Here is a 20,117-nt window from a genome sequence, read left to right as displayed (position 1 = left end):
AGATGAAGAAGTTGCTTCAGATGAGGAGGAAGAGACAGGGAAGAATGTGCCCTCTTCAGAGATTAATGACATATTCTTCATGTGGAGTAAGGTACAGGAGTTTTTGGAGAAAAATCACCCAGACAAAGCTATAGTAGACCGTGTCTGCAACTTGTTCAATGATAATGTCTTGCCCCATTTTAGGCAAATCTTAAAGAGGCGGCAGAAACAGACCTCGTCAGATACATTTCTTGCGCTACATGGGTCCACTGACTCTGAAGCTAGTCCTAGTGCCAAAATACCAAAAAGGAAAGTGACTCCAGATAGTGCCTTAATACCTTAAGTCCTTATGGACGGAGATTCCCCTTCCGAACAATATCATTAGTCTTTAATATTCTTATTGTTTTCAGTATTAAACTATATATTTATTCTCTTTAAAATGTGTTTTTCATATGTATTTTGGTGTCTAGAACGAATTAAATGGGTTTACATTGATTCATATGAAAATAATTGGCTCGGTTACGGATTTCAAAGATTGTTTTCGGACGGATTATCGATGATAACCGAGATACCACTGTATAATATTGTTACACAATAATTAAAATGGGGCAATATATAATTATTTTTCATGTATTTTTATTGAACTTATTTCTCATCTTAGATAATAAACTTATTTTTTTACTAATATTTTTGATTATGTGATTACAATGTTTATTACATTTTTTTTTATCTCTAATTATTCCTAAATATTTTATATTTTCAACCATTTCTATAATAGAGTTATCTATAACTATTTTTAAATTTTTCTTAGTTTTTTTTTTAAGTTTAGCTTAAGTAAATTATTTTTTCTATTTTGCTTAATTAGTTATTTACGATTTCTTTAACATTCTCACCTATGTAATAAATTAAAGTGTCGTATGCAAACAGGTGTATTTTATATTGTTATGCATTATTATTTATGCCATTAATATATTGTATATTATAAATATATACTTTATTGAAAAATAAAATTGTATAAAACTACTGAATTTTTTATTTTACTTGTGCAATATATAGTTATAGAAGCATTTGAAAATAGTTATTTAGCTAGCCAGTATTCTGGCTTAATTACCCACGAGGTAGTAGGGATGTCCAACGTTCTTTCCGGTCCTCGATTATCTCGACCAATGTTGACAATTCGGGGTAGACTTTTTTTACTCTAATACATATCTTATTAGACTCGTTAGCGTGCATCTATAAAGGTAGATTCTAAATTGATAAAAATCGGCAAGGTCGTCATTCTATAAAATGTGTGAAAAAAATGCAAAAGCTGAAATGACTTCCCTGAGATCAGCAAAACAATAGTAGGTGCTGCAAATGACAATAAAAAGGTATTGCAAATGACAATAAAATAAAAAAAGATGAAGCAAAACATTTTAGTCCCCACTTAGATATTTTATTTAAGACAGATGTTTCATATTCTTAGAAATTATATTTATTACCTCACCAGTAATATTATATTATTATTTCCTTAAATTATAACCACCAACATTTTATTTTAAATTCATATTATAAAAATGTTGCTAATAAAAAATATTCTGAATTACTATGAATTTTAATGAAATCGAAATAATATTAAAAAAACGACCCCTGACTGGTTAACTTTTGTCCCCCCCCCCCCCCCCCCCGAAAATTGATATTACGTCCCTGATGAAATGCGAATATGGTTGGACATTGATTATAGTCTTTGTTCAAGTTAGGTCCGTGGTTTTTATACGTTGAAAGTATTTTGAAACTGTTAATATCGTATGTTTATGACGACGAGTAAAACTTTTGGGAAATTTTATAGCTTTGCACTGAAAATAAAATAATTCTGGTAGATAAGTAGTGTAATGAGAATTTTTACGTGTATAAATATGCTTTTGATGAATTAAAATATCGCATTTTATTCAACAATGTAGTAAGAAACTCTGACTTTTTTTACATTTGAATAATTAAAGAGTAAAAAAATTCACATTTTTTAGAAATCAATAATTCACAGCAAAAATACAATTGTGCCATCTCCGTTGTAGTGTGAACGATCGGTTATATATCGGTAGATAATGGTAAAATCCTAACTCTAAAGAATAATAAGAGTTACTTTTTTGATATATAGTTATACCACGATTTGCGTTGTAAAATTTCGCAATGAACACAGAAAATGGAAGATAGGTTACAAAAAATGAAAGCAAGACATCGAGATTCCATACAAAATGTGGAGATAGGCTACCATTTTTTTTAGTAAAGCGAACATATATACAAATGTATGTATATTTTTGTATATCAATACAAAAAATGACAGTGTGGTAAACAATTATGACTTATTGCAATTTAATCGTATTATAAAATCTTTCATTAATCGATATTATCAGATTTTCCAATGATATTAGATAGTTTTTCCTCAAAGTGTTTATCTGATTTTTGCGAATCATAGATAATTACATCGCAAAATTGATATTTTTTGTTGATTATTATTTTGCTTCTGATTTTCTGATAAATACAATATCAATTTTATATCTTTTTAACAAATTGTTAGTATTATTTTTAATCTCATCATACATTGTTTTTATTCTGGTGAAGCATATTAGATTGTTTTCAATGCAATTATTAACCTTCACTATATATCAACGGGTTTCATTTGCAGGAACACTGTAGTTGTATTCAATTCAGATAGCCCTCTGCTCAAATACATCATCAAAAAAACAAATTCATAGTTTTCCTTCTGTTTTTTAATTGATCCTGCCTCGTTTCTCTCATCAGATTTTACGAAATTCAACATGATTTTATCTAAACTTTTGATGACATAAAAATTACGTAATTTTAAAGTAATACTAGATGTATGACGTCCTGAGAATCTAATGAGATTCAGTGATTTTTTTCACTGTAAAATATTCCAAACGATTAAGACTGGACAGAAAAACATTAAGCAATCTCTGGAATACATTTTTGGCGGACGGGTGGTAACTAGACACAGATTGAGCCGTTGCACTAGTATTTATTGTGAGTATATAATGGTTTACATGTTAGAATATAAAAGTGAACGGTGGATGAGGTACCATTGCAGTTTCTATCCGTCGAAGTTCACCAAAGTGCAGTGTTACCAGAGTGCCACCAAGTTTTGGTCATAATAAAATATATACATATATAAATACGCCCCCACACTTACAATAAAATCTTTTATGGTTAGATTAAGGTTGTGATTACAGCATTGAATATATTCTGCTTCTGGTTGTATATGATTAATTTGTTTTGTTATTTCAGAAATATGTCCACTCATCCATCGACATCCTTTTTGATCTGCAGCTTCATTTTCATTCCATCTATCAAAACATTTCTTTTGCTCGTTGCTATCCGATCACTTAATACATGGAAAGCAAGGAAACTTTGGCAAATTTCGATATCAGTCGGTTTCCATCGGAGTTTTGACGAATAACGACAACCGATCTGTTTAAGATAGTTGCTATTTAAAAAAAATTGTGCAATGTTTATTGGTAATTTGGTGGTTTTGGACTTTTGCAGAACATCTCTCAGGACTTAGCAATTTCAAAACAGTTGCTGTTATCTCATCGTGACCACGAAAGGCCAATCTTGATGCTACTGTTATTGTAATATTGTATCACCCAAATCTGCTCAGTGTTGCCATCATTAAATTTAAATTTTGCCTGTCCTCCTCAATTTTAATTTCGATTGGTTGGGAAGCTTGGCCCCACCCCTTGCCCCTATCAAGTCATGCCTATTAATTTAATTACATTTTCTTGATCGCGTTAAAGCGAAACATAAGCTATGGGTGTATATGTAAATATATTAAAAATAGCGTTGTCAAGATAAAAATATCAAAATAATTGATTACAAAGCGAACTAAATCTCTTTCTTACTAACGATTATTAACGAAAGATATATGTAGATAAATAGCGTCACACTGATCATGGTAATCGAACAGAATATAATTTTTTTATTCGTTTCTTTAGAAAATAAGTTATATAATATAAGTTTAAAGTTAAGCTCCTTATTTACCAAATCGAAAAACATTTGAATATCTAAACAAAGTAGTTACTTTGTATTAATTAGCCAAAATGCAACCCTTCAAGATTGGTGATATAAACCAATATTACAACACAATGTGTGAGTGGTTTAATCCTATGAACCCTGACGCGAGTGGCTCAGCTGAAAACGTTTCTCATCGTAAAATTTTAGTTTATTCCGGAGATAAACCGTTAATCGGTCAAGTTTTGACTTTGAAAGACTACGAAGACCAAATCTCGGCGCTGAGTCAAGAAAACTTCAACCTGAAGATGAAAATCTACATTCTGGACGAGCGGCTCTACAGACAAGCTGAGCATTTCAAAGACTTGGAAGATCTCGAAAAGAAAAACGAAGAGATCGAAGTACAATTTGTATTGTGATTATACATACGAGACGTTACTGTTAAATAATAGCGAATATTTATATTTAATATTAGCATATAAACAACTTGAATCTTTATTAAATTATATATGTAGATATTCTAAGCTGACGATTTCTTCGGTAGAAAATCGATAATTCTATGAGTCGACCTACGACTTTATCATTCTACCTCATTTTGTTAGATATATGTATAGTCTGGTTATTTAACAGTCATACCTCGTAATCTCAACTATGATGTAAATATGAGCTTAAAATATTAAAGGCAATGATTGACCATTTGAAAATTGAAATTGATGAAAAAAATAATCTTTTGCGTTATGCGGCTCTTGCTTTGGATCTTATGGAGAAGATAATGCACGGGAGAGAAAAAATACTGTCGTTGAAACTGTCGTCTTTGAGGGTATTGATTATTTATTTAGTAATTTTATCTTGTATGTCGTAACGGTGGCTGCCAAATTACAGATTGAAAAACTATTTTATAATCAATAATATTCATTATGTGTTTTATTTCAGGATGTTGTAAATCGTTTTAAACTCGATGACAGTGGATTAAATTCTAACGATATCGTCAAATTCAACATGTAAAATTGCGCTCTACAAGTATTTTATATTGGATATGTATTTTTATAATTATATGTGTAAATATAATAGCAAAATAAAATATTTTAGCTGTATTAATTGAGCAAAATTAATAAAAAAATTCAGTATGTAAATAAACCATTTTTATTCTAACTCAAATACATAAGAGTAGCAATTATAATTTACTGTAACTGAATAGAGCCTAGAATAAATATATATATATATCAGGGGTGGGCGGTGAAATACTTTCCCTCTCGATTGCTTGCGTGTAAAGTGACGAAAGTGAATGAAAGATAAGGGCATGCTCTCATCTTATTATACAAATCTCAGGATTCATCGCAACCTGAACTTACTGTTCGATATTTCGGCAGTGATATTCCTGCCATGGTCATGAATTTTCAGCAAAATTAGTGACCATGGCAGGAGTAGCATTGCCGGAATATCGAACAGTAAATTTTAGTCGCGATGAATCCCGAGATTTATATAATATATATAATTACAAGAAAGAAATACACACCATTTATTAAAAAAAAGAAGTTGATTTATTAAGGACATTATATTATTATTAAAACAATTATTCTATTGTTATGGCTAAGATGCTTGGACTAAGTCAAGAGCATGCTAATGCTCGTTCTTATTGTTTTTGTATTTCAGATACGGGCGTGAGTCTAAGATCAGATATGTAGATCGTTGCTAAATATGAAGAAAGACCAAAAAACGCTCTTTCCGCAAGGGTTAAGGTACTCGAATAAAAAAAACATCAACCTTTCAACAATTGTTTAACAATATATACAATATATATTTTTATTTATAACTCTCCCGGTTCTTTGCTGCACGAAACACTTCTTCAGCTCTCAACCCCGTCTGATTCATGTTAGTTTATTATTGTGAACACATTATTCATATTTTCTATTTTTGTTATCACTCTTGTTTGTTTGCGTGTATATTGTAGCTAAAGTTTTTTATACAGCTTCTGGAAGCTTAAATCGTAGAGCTGGGACACAAAATGAATAAAAGGTAACGACATTTAATAACAAACACAGCCATGCTTTTCATGTGAATTTACATAAATAGCCTCCGTCATTCCTGTATTACCTCTTATCTGGATTCCAGAGAAATAGTAATTACCACAACTTTGTTTTTTGGTAATAGTAACGTTATTGTAATGATTACATAATACTTACACAACACAAAAGCTTTTATTTCATAATTAAGTTGCACACATCAAACCAATTATGATGTTTAATATTAAAACATATAACGCTTTTATATATTAATTTATATTATAATACTGTTGTTCAATTTATAATATAATTATTCTTTGAATAAATCATGACTATCGTTTATGGCACTTCCAAATCCATATCACTCCATACAGCTTCTGTTTCGCTTTCTTCCGGCGCGTTGCTGTTATCGCTTTGGACGTGACCTTCAGTCACGAGTTCATATGTATTATCGCCATCTTCGACACCTATAAAAATATATAATAAATGGTACATTTGTTAAGTAACATTATCTTAAACTTTCTTATTGATATATTACTTTGTTCAGCATTTGCAGGAGCTGCTCCGGATTGATTTGCTTGTTGTGTGGTCGGTAATCGATCTAATCGAGCGAGGGCATCTAAAGCGCGCCTAGATCCTGGTTCTAAAGCTAAAGCTGCACTGTAATGTAGAACTGCATGCTCAGCTCCCATGGGTCCGCCGCGCTTCGACCATATTTCTCCAAGGGCATGATGAAGTGCTGACGTCGGATATATGCCGACCTAAAATAATGATAATATTTAATTGTAATTGTTTCATTCAATCTCTAGTAAGCTACAACAAATGTTCAGCTAGACAAAACACGAAAAAGCGAATTTTAGAACACCCAAGAATTCGTAAAAATAGTCACTCATCAATTATAATGACCGATGGGTCGTTTTTTCGCCACGTGATGTACAAAAACAGTTTTGCGAGAACTTTGCGCAGTACAGAGACGTAACAAAAAAAATATGATAACTCTTGAAATAAAAACAAAAACAAATGCTCTAAATTGTATTGGTACATATGTTAAAATTATTTAATCAGTGGTTTTCAATCTGTGGGTCGCATAAGATCAACATTAAAATCATTCATTGATGTGATCTTTTTCAAACAAAACAATCATTCCTTTAAAATATAATCAACAATATAAGAAGCGCATAGATCTCCCAAATTTTGAGTTTGCTGTCGAATTTCGTAAACTACTTGTCAAATACGTGCAAAATTTTTTTTTGTTGTATATGCTTTTGTGATTTTGATTCTGTTTAGTTCATTTTTTAAATGGCTGAACAAAGGGAAGACACGTTTATAAAAGAAAATTTTGCAGATTGTTTGTCGGAGCCACCAAGTGACTGCAACTGGATAAATTTGTATTTTTGAACTATATTCCAGGGATGTCATTTGAAAGGGGGGGTGGGGGGAAATTTACCCCGCTTGAATGTGGCCAGAAAAATGTATGAAATCGAAACATTAAAAAAATACTAGAAAAAGCTGAAATTCTCAGGTTACCCTAAAAGAAAATCTAAATAAACAGTCAGATCTATCCCGAAAATATTTTTTAAATATGTCGGTAATGTTTTAAAATATGGTTATCACAATTTACAAATAATGACATGTGATTCCTGGCAAAATCAAATATATTTTTTTATTGTAGATTATTCGTTTTGGCGCCCCTCAATCTTGCGTTCAGGGGCATATGCCCCCCTTACGACACGGCCCTGCGTGGTATAACCACAGTATAAAGGTATTTGAAATAAGTTTTTTTGTAAAATGAATTATGTGTAATTCAAGAATTTTTTTTTTTATTGTGTGTTGCGATAAACCGTTGGCGTTCCATATGGCAATATGTATTAAGTTATTTTGAAAGTTTAGAGATAACTTTATCACAAAATCTTAAAACATATTTATAACTTTTTTCAGTTTGACGTGGATTTTTGACTTCTGAGAAGGGATAATTGTTTTTGCGCTCGCCTATTGGTCAAAATTCGGTTTAGATACACTTCATTTGATTCCCACTTATTGTAAGTCGTAATATGGTTAAAAAACGTTGTAATATGAGCACTAGATAAGTGTTTCTACTACAAAGGCACGATTTTATTGCTTTTGATGTGAATTCTAAACAGAGACACCTTTGTATTTAGCCAGAAAAATGCATATCATTTAATGAAATACAATGAATCTTAACCCTTTGCACTCGTAATCATTTTCGTACTATATGTCGCCAGCTCGGGAAAAATGAAAAATGTTAAATTATTTTTAAAAATTAAAATTATATATGTTTGGTACTCTCAAGTACCATTGGTTGACAATCCATAACAATAAATTAACACAATAGGGCGACGACCCATTTTAAAATATTTATGGGACCAAAAAATGTTTTAACCATAAATAAATAAATTTACACAAATAACAAAGACATGCCGCTCAGTTTTAGATATATCTACCTGCGAACGAAGAAAGCTTACATCGCTTGCAGAAATACAAAATTGTACCGTTTTACAACAATTAAAAAATCCACAAGGTATATCTTTGTTTATATAAAATGATATTAGGTATATTTTTAAAAGCTAAAATACGTCCCACAAAAGGTCAAATGAAACGTTGCAGTTATTGTCATATTATTTTATATATTTCTTAATTAAAAATAGACCAAACTTTTAATGAGTAGCTTTATGGTGCATATTTGTTTGTGATTTTATATATTCGAGCTAATAATGCTTAAATAGCATATTTTTATATAAAAATAAACAAAGTGATGCACGAAAAAGGGCACTAAGTTTGATATGTGGGATGTTGATTTATTATAAATTAAAGAAACAAATATGGAAAAATATTATTTATTAATTTTTCGTAAATCTCCAAGTTCTATTAGTATATCAACTCATCAGTGTATAACAATTAAAAATAATCAGTAGATTGTATACAGTTTGCGGGAACTTGGGGCCCAGGACATTTATCACTTGGTGGAAATATTGCTATTTATAAGGTACTTTGTCATTACTAGTTATTATTTTCCAATTTTCTGATGTGATGCGATTTGTTTGAGGTACGGTTTCTTCCTCTCTATTGTTTTAATTGCCTGTATTCCGATTCAAGGCATAATTTCGACGTTACTTTCTTTACTATCATCATTGGAAGATGAAAAAATAAGTAATTGAAACAAAATTATTAATTACTATAGTCTTACTTAGACACAAATTATGGACACCCGAGACACTGTCGAAAACCCAATAGGCAATAAAAACGTCACTGACACGTGTCTACCGAAGGACGATCGCCAGCCATTGCCTTCGGGAGAAATCTACGGCACATCTGCATTTAAATTTAGTCATCAAAACACCCCGACTTATCGCGATAAATGAGCTCTCCCCCGGCTTGATTCAAGTAAAACTGATATATTTTTTATATGCTTCTTGAAACTCTTGTCTACAACACTGCAAAAACTCCATTCAAAACATGCACAGGAAATACCCAAAAATCGACGTTATATTTCATTAATTGAAATGGTGCGCCTGACGCACCCTACGAGTAATATAGAGCCAAGCGCTGGTGCGTCTCACGCACCTTACGAGCAGAAAGGGTTAACACTAGATTCACGGCACCCATCAAATTGACGGGTTTCTGATTTGATTTGTATCAGACAGTATTTTTTTAAGACTTTTTATATTTGATCAAACTGTCTAATAATTATAATATAAAGGCATGTCCAAGTCGCTAAAAAGGGAAAAATAAATATATTTCTATCAAAATTTTTGAGATAAGGTAAGATACTTTATCAGGTATGGAAAACAGCGAATTGTTTTTTTTCTGTATATTCTGACGACTGGTTAATGACCTCCATTTATATAAATCGCTCCATATTTATACAATCACTTATTAATGAGCAGCACGTGTAAAATATTAATTAAATTAAATTAATTTGTATTATGTGTCTATTCGTTGTTGCTATGGGAATTTATTTAATAAAAATAATATGCAGTTAGCTTGTTTCTGACAACTCAAATGATTTTTACAATTGATAATGCAAAAATAATCGACACCATAAAAATTGATAGAAAAACTAAAGATCCTATATGTAAACCTAAGTGCATTATCAAATATAATACATCTTTCATATTATTCGGATTATAGGAAAACAAAAGAATGACCAAAAAAAGCTGCATTGTATTTTTCAGTTGCGCTTTGTTTAACGCGTTTTGTGTTTTTAAAAATCTGAACCCTGATAATCAAATAAGATTTAAAGGATTTATGTTCAATGTTGCAACAGTAGGAAAACCAAATAATGATCATCCTTCAACATCAAGCAGTTTCCGATTTCCATCAAAACAGAGGCTTTCCGGTAATTTACAACAGCACCAGTATGTTTGACAGAAGATGTAGTTTGATTTTCACCAAATAACATTTTGGTGATTGCTATACAGATTATCACCGGAAAAAAACATACTTTTTTAATTCAAAGCTTGTGTAGTGAATAAATATTTATAAGTGCAAATTTAGTTTTTAAATGTGTTTAAAGTGTGTGAGTGTTATAATTCTAGTGAGATAATGATTTCTGTGGTGTATTACTGACAAGATAACACAGGGAGGGGGTATTACATGGTGAGTCAAAATCTTTATTTAAATTTATATTTACTGAGGTTATATCAACTCATTATTTCTGGTTTTACTTTATAATTGTTATTATAAAATAACACTTACTTACTATATAAAAATATTACTATTCGTATTTAGATTTAGTTATGTACATATAAGTACAATTATTTAAGTTTAAATATATTTACTTGAGAGCTAATGGAAGCTTTGTTTATTCTAATATAAAATCGGAACATATTTAGAAAAGGAACTGCTTTTTTATAAAACCCTGTTATTCATTAGCAGTTGTAAATCATAAACGGGTTATTTATATTAGTGTTCATTGTGTATTCACAATTTTTTTAATTCAAGTTTTATTGCTAATGATTCATTATGTTTTACTTTATTTATTTCTCAAGTTATATATTTGATAATTTATTTTTACTTTGAATATTTATTCTATGATCATTCCTGATTATATATTTTATCAAATGTCAAGTAAAACGTAAAAGAAAAAATATACTGTACATTTCTATAGGTAATATATATAAAAATAAAATTTAAATAGTTTGAGTCGCAACATACACAACATATGTCGATGCCCTTAACTATATTGAACGTAACTTAAAAAATCACGTACATATTATATATAAACGCATTAATTAAAAAGTTATGCCAATTCTCTCAAAGATCATATTTTGCGAATTTCGTGAAAACTATGTGGTCACCAGCGCATGTTTATGTTAAAAGCGTGCAACATTTGCTCCCCCCCCTTGAAGATGTCTAGAAAAATGTATGTGTTTTAATGAAATCGAAATATATAGGAAAAGTCAACGAATTACAGAGGTTTCTCTTCCAGTGAAAAATTCACAGTTTTCCAAATATTGAGTAAACTTATTCGCAAGACTCCGTGGAATTGTATATTAAGTGCATAAGAAACTGTCATTACATGTTTTTCTAATATACTGATATCTGCTTTGTAGTCGTCTTCATTATTCACAAGACGAGCCAATGCTAGCGCCGCAGGCAGATAATGACTGTCTATCATGATCGCTTTTTTAAGAAGATCTCGTACTCTGCTTTGAGCACCGGCTTCACCTTCTTTCAACAGCATATTCGCGTACAACTGCAATAAAAGAAATTCTATTCAATGCTAATCGTATAACTCTGGAATTAAATAGACTAAAATTACCGTAAGAGCTCTGGCCGATTGATTGAATCTCTTGCAGCATTCCATAGCAACACATATCGCTTGACGAGATCTATGAACCGCTATGTGCGCCTCTGCCAACCCTGCGTACGATTCATATCTATCGGGTGCTACTTCCATAGCTTCTCGGAAGTGTTCTAAAGCTTCCGGGAATTTTTTCATACTCATTAAAATATTACCTGAAAATATATTATTTTTAATACAATTATTAGAGATGAAATATTATTGAACACACCTTTGAGTAGCAACGCTTCAGCGTTTCTCGGTTCGGCGAAACAAGCTTTTTGAGCAAGGTAAGCGGCCAGCGGCAGTCTTCTGCGATCGACGTGTAAATGAGCTAAGGTGAGCCAATGTTGAGGAGTATATTCAACTGTCGGTAACGACGGTGGAACTAATATTTCACCCCGATCTCGCAGTCGACCTTCTCGTGAAAGACAAGCGGCGTATGATTCGAGTCCTCTCAGCATAATAGGATCTATTGTGTGTGCCTGAATTTTATATATAAATAAAAATTTAGAATGCCGTTAACTAACAGTATTATAAACTCTTTCTTACCTTTTGAAAGGCACCTACAGCCGCTTTATATTCACCGGCATAGTAATACACTTCGCCGAGAATAACATATAAATTTGGACATCCTTTTAGTAAGTTGTTCGGTTTATCCATTGCGCACAAAGCGTTAGCTGCCTCGCTCCATTGGCAAGTGCGAGCTAAAGCTATCGCGTCTATAAAATCTTTGATGCCTCCGGGACATTCCCACGCTGGCAGATTTGAAACGCCTACAAAATTACAAATAGCATTTACAATTTTTCACTTTTTTACTTCAATGATAATATGAAGATTTACAGGGCCGGGATTAAACATTGTCACCTGAGGCAAAAGGACAAATTTGTGCCTCTATGTAGTTTTTTTATTTACAATAAGTCTAATATTAGGCAAAAACAAGATATTACACAAATTTGGAAACAAAATAGATTTATTGATATTATTTAAAAGTCATAGAACATAGTAGTAAAAATAGAAAGTTTTGGACATATTAAAAATAAAATGACACCAACCTTAACACTAGGTTTACGGGTATAAACCCATCAATTTGACGGGTGTCATTAAAAATAGATATATTGTGACCAGATTTTCAAAAATAAAAATATTGTTAATATATTTGCATTGTTAAAATATAAAAAGTCATAAAAAATTCAGAAAAAATACTGTATAATACAAATCAAATCAGAAACCAGTCAATTTGACAGATGCTGTAAATCTAGTGTTAAGATTCATAGTATTTCATTAAATGACATGCATTTTTCTGGCTAAATTCAAACGGGTCCCTATTTAGAATTCACGTCAAAAGCAATAAAATCGTGCTGTTGCAGTAGAAACACTCGCTTACCTATACTTTGGATAACACTTTTATACATTGGTAATGATAGCTATCATATTTTTAAAACAGTGATATTGAAGTGCAGACAAACTATAAAGCAAAATGCGATGTCTGTCTGTACTTCTTCCTTCGTTTATATTCCCTTGAGAGATGAGTTGGTTTAGTTTGTATTTTAGACTTGACATAATGAAAGTTTTAGAAGTATAATTAGTTTTAGAACTTTCATTAGAGCAAGTTAGGTTTGAACAGTAAATGAACGTTTCGCAACTTTTAAATTGAGTTTCATATACATTTTATAGCAGTTATAAAAATTCAGAACTCAACAACATTTTCAATATATTAAAAAAAATATTAATTATTTTTTGTTCTTTTTTCCTTAACCACTTCATGCTAGGGTTTTTTTTACAAAAATATAATTAAAAACATTAGGTTATTTTATTTTTTATTTAACAAGTTTACATAATGTTTAAATTGTTCAGTCCAAAAAAAGTTAAAAATAAAACATAGAAGCAATAAAAAAATGCAGAAAAACATTACGTAATACAAAAAAAATCGTTTCGCTTTTTTAATGTTAAATAATTTTAAAACAAAACTAACTGTAATAATAAAAATTAGATTAGCAATAACTATAATACTTTATAATAATAAAAAAGACAAGTAACTATAATAACGAAAAAAGTAATAAATTACACAAAAAATAATATTAATAAGTTGATTTAGTGTGGTATACTTCGAAACACGGTTCCAAACAGAGACCAACTTCACAATTTGCACACCAATAACGACTCTCTCTTCGTATTCGTTTTCCTGAGTGATCTCGCTTGGAACAGCAGACCACACATCTTTTTGTAGGCCTATCTTTATTTCCAGTTACTGGAATTGACTTAAAAAAATGTCGTTCTGTCAATCGCATTGGGTCTGGTGTTTTACTGGGGCGTCCACCTTTAGAAGAAAAATCCGGTGAATGGTATTTCTCGATGTAATTTTCTATGAGTTTAATTCTAAACTCCAGATGTGTCATAGAACCCCCAGTTTTTTTATACAACACATAAGAATTCCATAGCGCCTGTTCTACAAGATGGAAAAACATTTTTTTGTAATATTTTTTCCCTCGTTTTCTAGGAAGTAGGTAGTTGGAAAGGTGTTGATCGACTCGATCAACACCCGCCATTGTAAAATTATAATCAATGGCCACTTTTGGTTTCGTTCGCTTTCTATTTCTCTTTTCTATTTCTACAGTATTCGTCCCATGGATAGTTGAAATAAAGTACACATCGCGCTTGTCTTTCCATCTCATCAGCATTGCTCTTCGTTTCCTATATGCCTTTATAAATCCTGAATGAACTTTTTTTGGATTTTTTATATTCCTGGGCAAGCCTTTTCTATTTGCTCTCATAGTTCCATAAGTTTCAGTATGATATGATGTAAGTATATCAGCCAATTCGATACAACTAAAAAAATTGTCAATTGTTAGACAGTATCCCTTATTTAGTAGAGGTTTAATCAAACTCATTACCACTTGTGAATAAATAGGTAAATTTGGAAATTCTCTATCAATTATTGTTCCTTTGCCGGTATAAATTAGGGAAGACCAAATGTATCCCGATTTTGATTCGCAAAGAAAAAAACTTTTAATGCCAAATCTTGCGCGTTTTATGGGAATGTATTGTTTCCAACTTAATAACCCTTTATATAACATTAGACTTTCGTCAATCGTTATATCCCGTTGAGGCGTATATGCCAGTTTAAACTTTTTATTGAGGTGTTCGTAAACCGGCTAGATCTTATTCAATTTTGGATTTGGATGCGTTGCTGGATTATATGTCTCGTTATTTGTAAAATGCAAATATTTTTTTATAAGCACATATTTTCTATGTGACATTGTTTTTGTAAAAAATGGAGTGGAAATGCAACTTTTCTTCGACCAATACATTTTTTCTTCTGGCTTGTATGTAATGCTCATAGCCATTACGATTGTAAGAAAAATTCGCATCTCCGATAGACTTACACACCATTGATTTTCTGAATCCGAAGATGGCAATGGTCTTGTTCTCTGATTTTGTGTCGAAAACAAATTTGTCTCGTCTACAATTTTCCCAACTAATTCATCGTCAAGAAAATAATCGAAAAACTGAATTGGTGTTGTAAATGATAAAATTTGCTCGCTTATCAAAGAATTTCCAATAAAATCAAACGAAGCCGAAGGTGGTGGAATATCTGTACGAATATCGATTTCTGTCCATTCCTCTAATTCTACCTGATTCCCTTGATGTTCATTTCGAGATCCCTCTTCCGATTCTGAGCTTGAAACCGGAGTTGAAGATCCACTGTCTGAATTATCCAAGTTCAAATCCTCCCACTCACTTTCACTCTCCATGATAAAGGGATCTTGAATATCATAATAAATATAAATAAAAACCAACACAAATAAAACTTGTAAAAAATGCAATTTTTCAATAGTTTTTGAAATATAATACTTACAAAATATTTTATGTTTTATAAAAATTAAAAACCTTGAAGGAATAATATAAAACAGAGGAAGCGATATGCGTAAATCTGTACGAGCGTTAGTAGCAACTGGCAAACGCCGTTCGTTCGTTTATCGTATGTAATGCAGACAAGTTGAAACAGGCGAGCAGCGCTCGGGTTAGCGCAAAACGGCACGTGCGCCGCGCGTGAACACTGCTCGTTCAAAAGCATGAAGTGGTTAATGTTATTCACATGAAAATAAATAAATAAAATAATTAAAAATAAATTTAATATTTTAAGATTATTTTATCGAAATTTTTAAATTCGGAGTCAGGAAAAATTGCCAATGACTCCAAAGCCGTGCTAGAAATACTTTCCTTTCGAACATAATTCCCTAAGAGTGAGAGAAATTCGTCTTGAACTTTATTAGAAAAATAAGAGACATTCTTATGATTATTGATATGTTCTGCAATTGTATTGCATCGGCTTATTCATTTTATAAGATTTAAAAAAAATCTAGTTATGTTCACCGACAGTTTTGTGTGTACTTCAGAGAAGTAAATTATTTTTCGCACAAAATAAAATCACAGTAAAATATTCTGCCAATTTTATTTTACAATCTGTATTGCTTATTGCAACGAATCGTCTATAAAACCACTGCTTTTCAGCTTCTTTTCAAAACATTTTCATTGAAGATATGCGCCATGATGAGGTGCAGAATTCTCATGATCAAAAATTCTGTTTAATTTCATCCAATCTTTAAACCCTCGATTTTAATTACATATAGCAGAATTCGATTTTCCTCCTTCAACAAAAATAATGCGTGAAATTCAGAATAACGATATAGTTTTTTTTGAGAAATAAGTTCTATTTGAACATTTATTCGAAAATTTTCTTCCCTCTGATACAAATTTCTTGAAATCTGCATCTTCTCTTTGCTCCAGTCCATGTTCAATAATGATACATTTTATATTATCGGTGATCGGTTAAAATTAACAGATATCTTGTTTTCTTTTGAATTTTCTTGTATTTAAATTTCTTCTTTAACTACCTCTCCTTCATTTCGATCTTCAATGGCAGTTGTATCTTTAAATTCTATGTTTTCTTGAGCCTCGATTGGTGAAGTGTTTGTATTATGTGTATTTTATAATTGCGCTGCATTATTCTCAGTGGTTTCATTCCACAGTTTTCTTTTTCTTTAATATTCAGCAGCACTGGGTTTTCTCGATACCATTATTTTGTTCTTCTAAAAAAATAAAATTACATGAATTAATTTTCTGAAAACTTACCTATTATAGAAATTTTGGAAGTTAAAATGAAACACAAAAAATATCACTTTGGGTTAATAATATATGAGCATTTGTCGATACTACTATTATGCGAACCACCAATCAGTGAGGGTGTAAAAGTAAAGTAAATCAATTAATTCACTAGAAAAAAAATATAATTTGATATAATAATTTTCTGATAACTTACCTTTTATAGAAACTTCAGAAGTCGAAATGAAACACAAAAAATTCACTTTGGGTTAATAATATATGTACACTTGCCCTGTTATGCGGACTACCGATCAGTTGAGAGCGTCAGAAAGAAAGTAAATTAATTGGTGCTCGGATTTTTCCGGACACTGGTTATTTCAGACATAAAAAATTGAAGGTAAACATTTGGGTTGTTAAATTTTCAACTACAAAGTTCAACGTAGCAATGAACTTGAATTAAATCCAATAAATCCATATTTTTAATCTGTGAAAAAATATTTTATCAATTTTTCAAAATATCCGTTGTTGCTATTTTGATTATTTTTAAAACATTTTTAACTAGTTCGCATTTAGAAAAACAGACAATTAAATGTTAAATAAAGATTGATTAGGACTTTTTGGCGGTGACTTTTATAAAAACGCAAATTAAATCAAAGTATTATTATGCAATAAAACTTTGATTTAACTTTATTGCGTTTCAATTTTTAGGGAGTATATTAAATTTTCCAGATCTCAAAAGTTTTCTTAGATTTTGTAGAGTTCAAAGTCTGAAATGTTCGTTCTAAAGTAGTGGTTCAACTTATTTAAATATGATTATCTTAGGGGGAAGAGATTAAATATTAAAATGAGTGTGTAATTTTACACCTAAGTCGAGATATGTTATCGTTGCAGTGAAAATTTTTTTTCAATATTATTTTATTATAAATGAAATAAATTACCATGCATCATTATGTCGATAATAGAAGGTAACGGAACTTTCAAAGCCAATAAACGTTCAGCTGCATCTATTGATAATGGACATGCCTTTAAAGCTTCTTTATACGCCGAAATTGCTTGTTTTGCAAGTCCGCCTTTATCGTATGCCTTTCCGAGTCCCATATTGACTTTTACAGATCGTTGTTTTACTAAAAATCAACAATTTATGTAAATAAATTAAAATGATAAAAACTAATATGCACTATTAATTCAAGTTTATCAGCTTTACCTGGTATACTTTGAAGTATATCGATCGATTCTTGCGGTTGATTCATGTTAATATAGCACAAGTGCATCTTATATTTGATGTCCACTTCGGACGGGAAATCTTTGTTGCCATCGTGAGGTTTCAACGCACCACGGGGCTTCAAAACAGATTTTCTAATCTGTAAGATTCTTAAAAATATAAAATAAAAATAAGTTATATTATTAATATCTTATTTATAATTGTCCAAATAACATACTTCCTATATACAGTTTCTGCTTTTCTGTAGTTTTTCATTTGAAATAATGAGTCTGCATAGTAAAAATATGTTTGGAAAGCCTCTTGCGGTGTTACGTGATCGATAAAATTGTTCTCGTTCACCGTTATTATCATCGTGGCCTATGAATATGGTATTTATGGTATTTATATGGTATAAGCGTTGATTACAATTGTGATATTGTATTGATTAAATGAAGAACTAACCAATGTGATGACGTTGGAATAGAGTTGTTCATCGTAAAGATGTTTAATGTGATCAAATAGAGTTATCATTTTAGCGCAATTTCGAGCGGCGTTGACAGTCGGGTATTTCTTAAAACTAGGCCTTAAAACTGTATATTTTGTCCATCGACGTTATTATTGTAACGGCTAGATTTTTTTTTATATAATTGGAGCATTAGTAAAAAATATTTATTTAAATTGAAATAAATGTATTATATTTAATAAAAATATAATACTAATTAAAATATAAAATTAATAAAACAATAATTGAGGGAAAGATGAGAAAATTGGCCAATATGTATTATTTTATTACAATGAAACATCGATATTAAAAAAAAATATAAATTAAATTAAGGCAATGCAAAATAATTAAAATTTTGTAACTAAATTGTATAATTTATATTTTTACTAAAATAACATTTTAATGAATAGTACCGGAAATAGGATATTACAGAATAAATTCCTAATTCTAAATATTTATATAAAAAGAAAAAATTAATTGCAGCTATTTATAATGTATTAGGCTACTTTATAAAGAGTGGCTGATATTTTGAGTAAGAAATAAAACGATAAAATAATAATTACAATTTTATTTATGAAAATATGCTCCATTTACAAAAATGCTCTTTTGCTAACGATTTGATAGGTAATAAATGTTCAAAATTTTTTTATTTTTATAGTTTGTGAAGTCGTCGAAATTCAATAATCATAGTGAACAATCACTATGATTATTGAATTTCGTATTTCGAAGAAATTACTATTAATGTCTAAAAAAGTGATAATCTGTAGGAAAAAAGGCAGAGGAATATGAGGGGTTAGGCAAAAAATTTATTATTATAAAGCAACATCGTTCCAAATCTGTTTATCGACATCGGATGTTTTATAGAAAATTTTCTACTCATGGTTCCAATTTTATACAATATAATTATGTTGTAGTAATATTTTATTGTATATAGCAGGATAGCCCAATTTTTTTGTAGTCGCGATCTACTTCTTTCTATAAAAAAATCATCGTAATCTACAAATATGCAAAGGGGTGAATAATCATATCATTTATAAGTTCAAAAATATGCGTATTAAACATTTCAGTAGAAAAATAACAATTTAAAATATAATCATAAAAAATAGAAACATAGTAAATACTAAATTAGAAAAAATATTATTAATGAAATCGTCGATCTGTTGTATTCGAAAACAATTTATAAGTTGGAAATTTTGCTTCTATTATATAGAAATAAAAAAAACTGTATATTTTATCCTCTTGTTTTTCGTGTATAAGTATTACTTTAGTGAGTTTGTCTTAGAAAAATCTTTAAATACCATCCAAATAAATTTCATTTATTTTATTGTGTGGTAAATATTTTTAATTGGTTTATCAAATTATACCAAAACTCCTTTTTCACTCACCGTATTCTTCAAACATTTCTTCAAACGACTGTGATCTATTTAGATTTCTGCAACAGTTCTTAGGTAGAAAAAATATTTTACAACAATATATGTACATAAAAAACGACATTAAAGAATTTATTGCTTCCAAAAATAC

General features: G+C 30.4%; 1 protein-coding gene and 1 long non-coding RNA gene across 2 annotated transcripts; both read right to left on the bottom strand.

Annotated features, from left to right (window-relative positions):
• Positions 1-6,160: 6,160 nt before the first annotated feature.
• APC7 (anaphase-promoting complex subunit 7) lies at positions 6,161-18,682 on the bottom strand. The gene is made up of 10 exons (XM_088192670.1): positions 18,557-18,682; positions 18,333-18,472; positions 18,098-18,264; positions 17,832-18,017; positions 12,340-12,563; positions 12,020-12,272; positions 11,767-11,963; positions 11,524-11,700; positions 6,523-6,745; positions 6,161-6,451 (listed from the first exon to the last, which is right to left on the bottom strand). Exons 1-10 carry the CDS (start codon positions 18,623-18,625, stop codon positions 6,324-6,326), a joined length of 1,764 nt encoding a protein of 587 aa, XP_088048796.1. The 5' UTR covers positions 18,626-18,682; the 3' UTR covers positions 6,161-6,323.
• On the bottom strand, positions 16,821-17,141 carry LOC148232462 (uncharacterized). The gene is made up of 2 exons (XR_015810737.1): positions 17,111-17,141; positions 16,821-16,880 (listed from the first exon to the last, which is right to left on the bottom strand). It is a non-coding gene; the product is annotated as an uncharacterized LOC148232462 (long non-coding RNA).
• Positions 18,683-20,117: the final 1,435 nt, after the last annotated feature.

Source organism: Plectrocnemia conspersa, unplaced genomic scaffold (assembly GCF_051122295.1).
Source record: "Plectrocnemia conspersa isolate PC_06_02 unplaced genomic scaffold, ASM5112229v1 ptg000009l, whole genome shotgun sequence".
NCBI lineage: Eukaryota > Metazoa > Arthropoda > Insecta > Trichoptera > Polycentropodidae > Plectrocnemia > Plectrocnemia conspersa.
The sequence above is the reverse complement of the archived record's forward strand: the minus strand, read 5'-3'. Positions and strand labels throughout refer to the sequence as shown.

Bases quoted from the DNA above. Each gene is read 5' to 3' on its own strand.
- APC7 (XM_088192670.1), bottom strand. From the start codon at position 18,625: ATGATAACTCTATTTGATCACATTAAACATCTTTACGATGAACAACTC. The intron at 12,273-12,339 runs GTAAGAAAGAGT...TATAAAATTCAG, and splicing joins CTGTAGGTGCCTTTCAAAAG to GCACACACAATAGATCCTAT. The intron at 6,746-11,523 runs GTAATGACAGTT...TCATTATTTTAG, and splicing joins TCAGTATATTAGAAAAACAT to GTCGGCATATATCCGACGTC.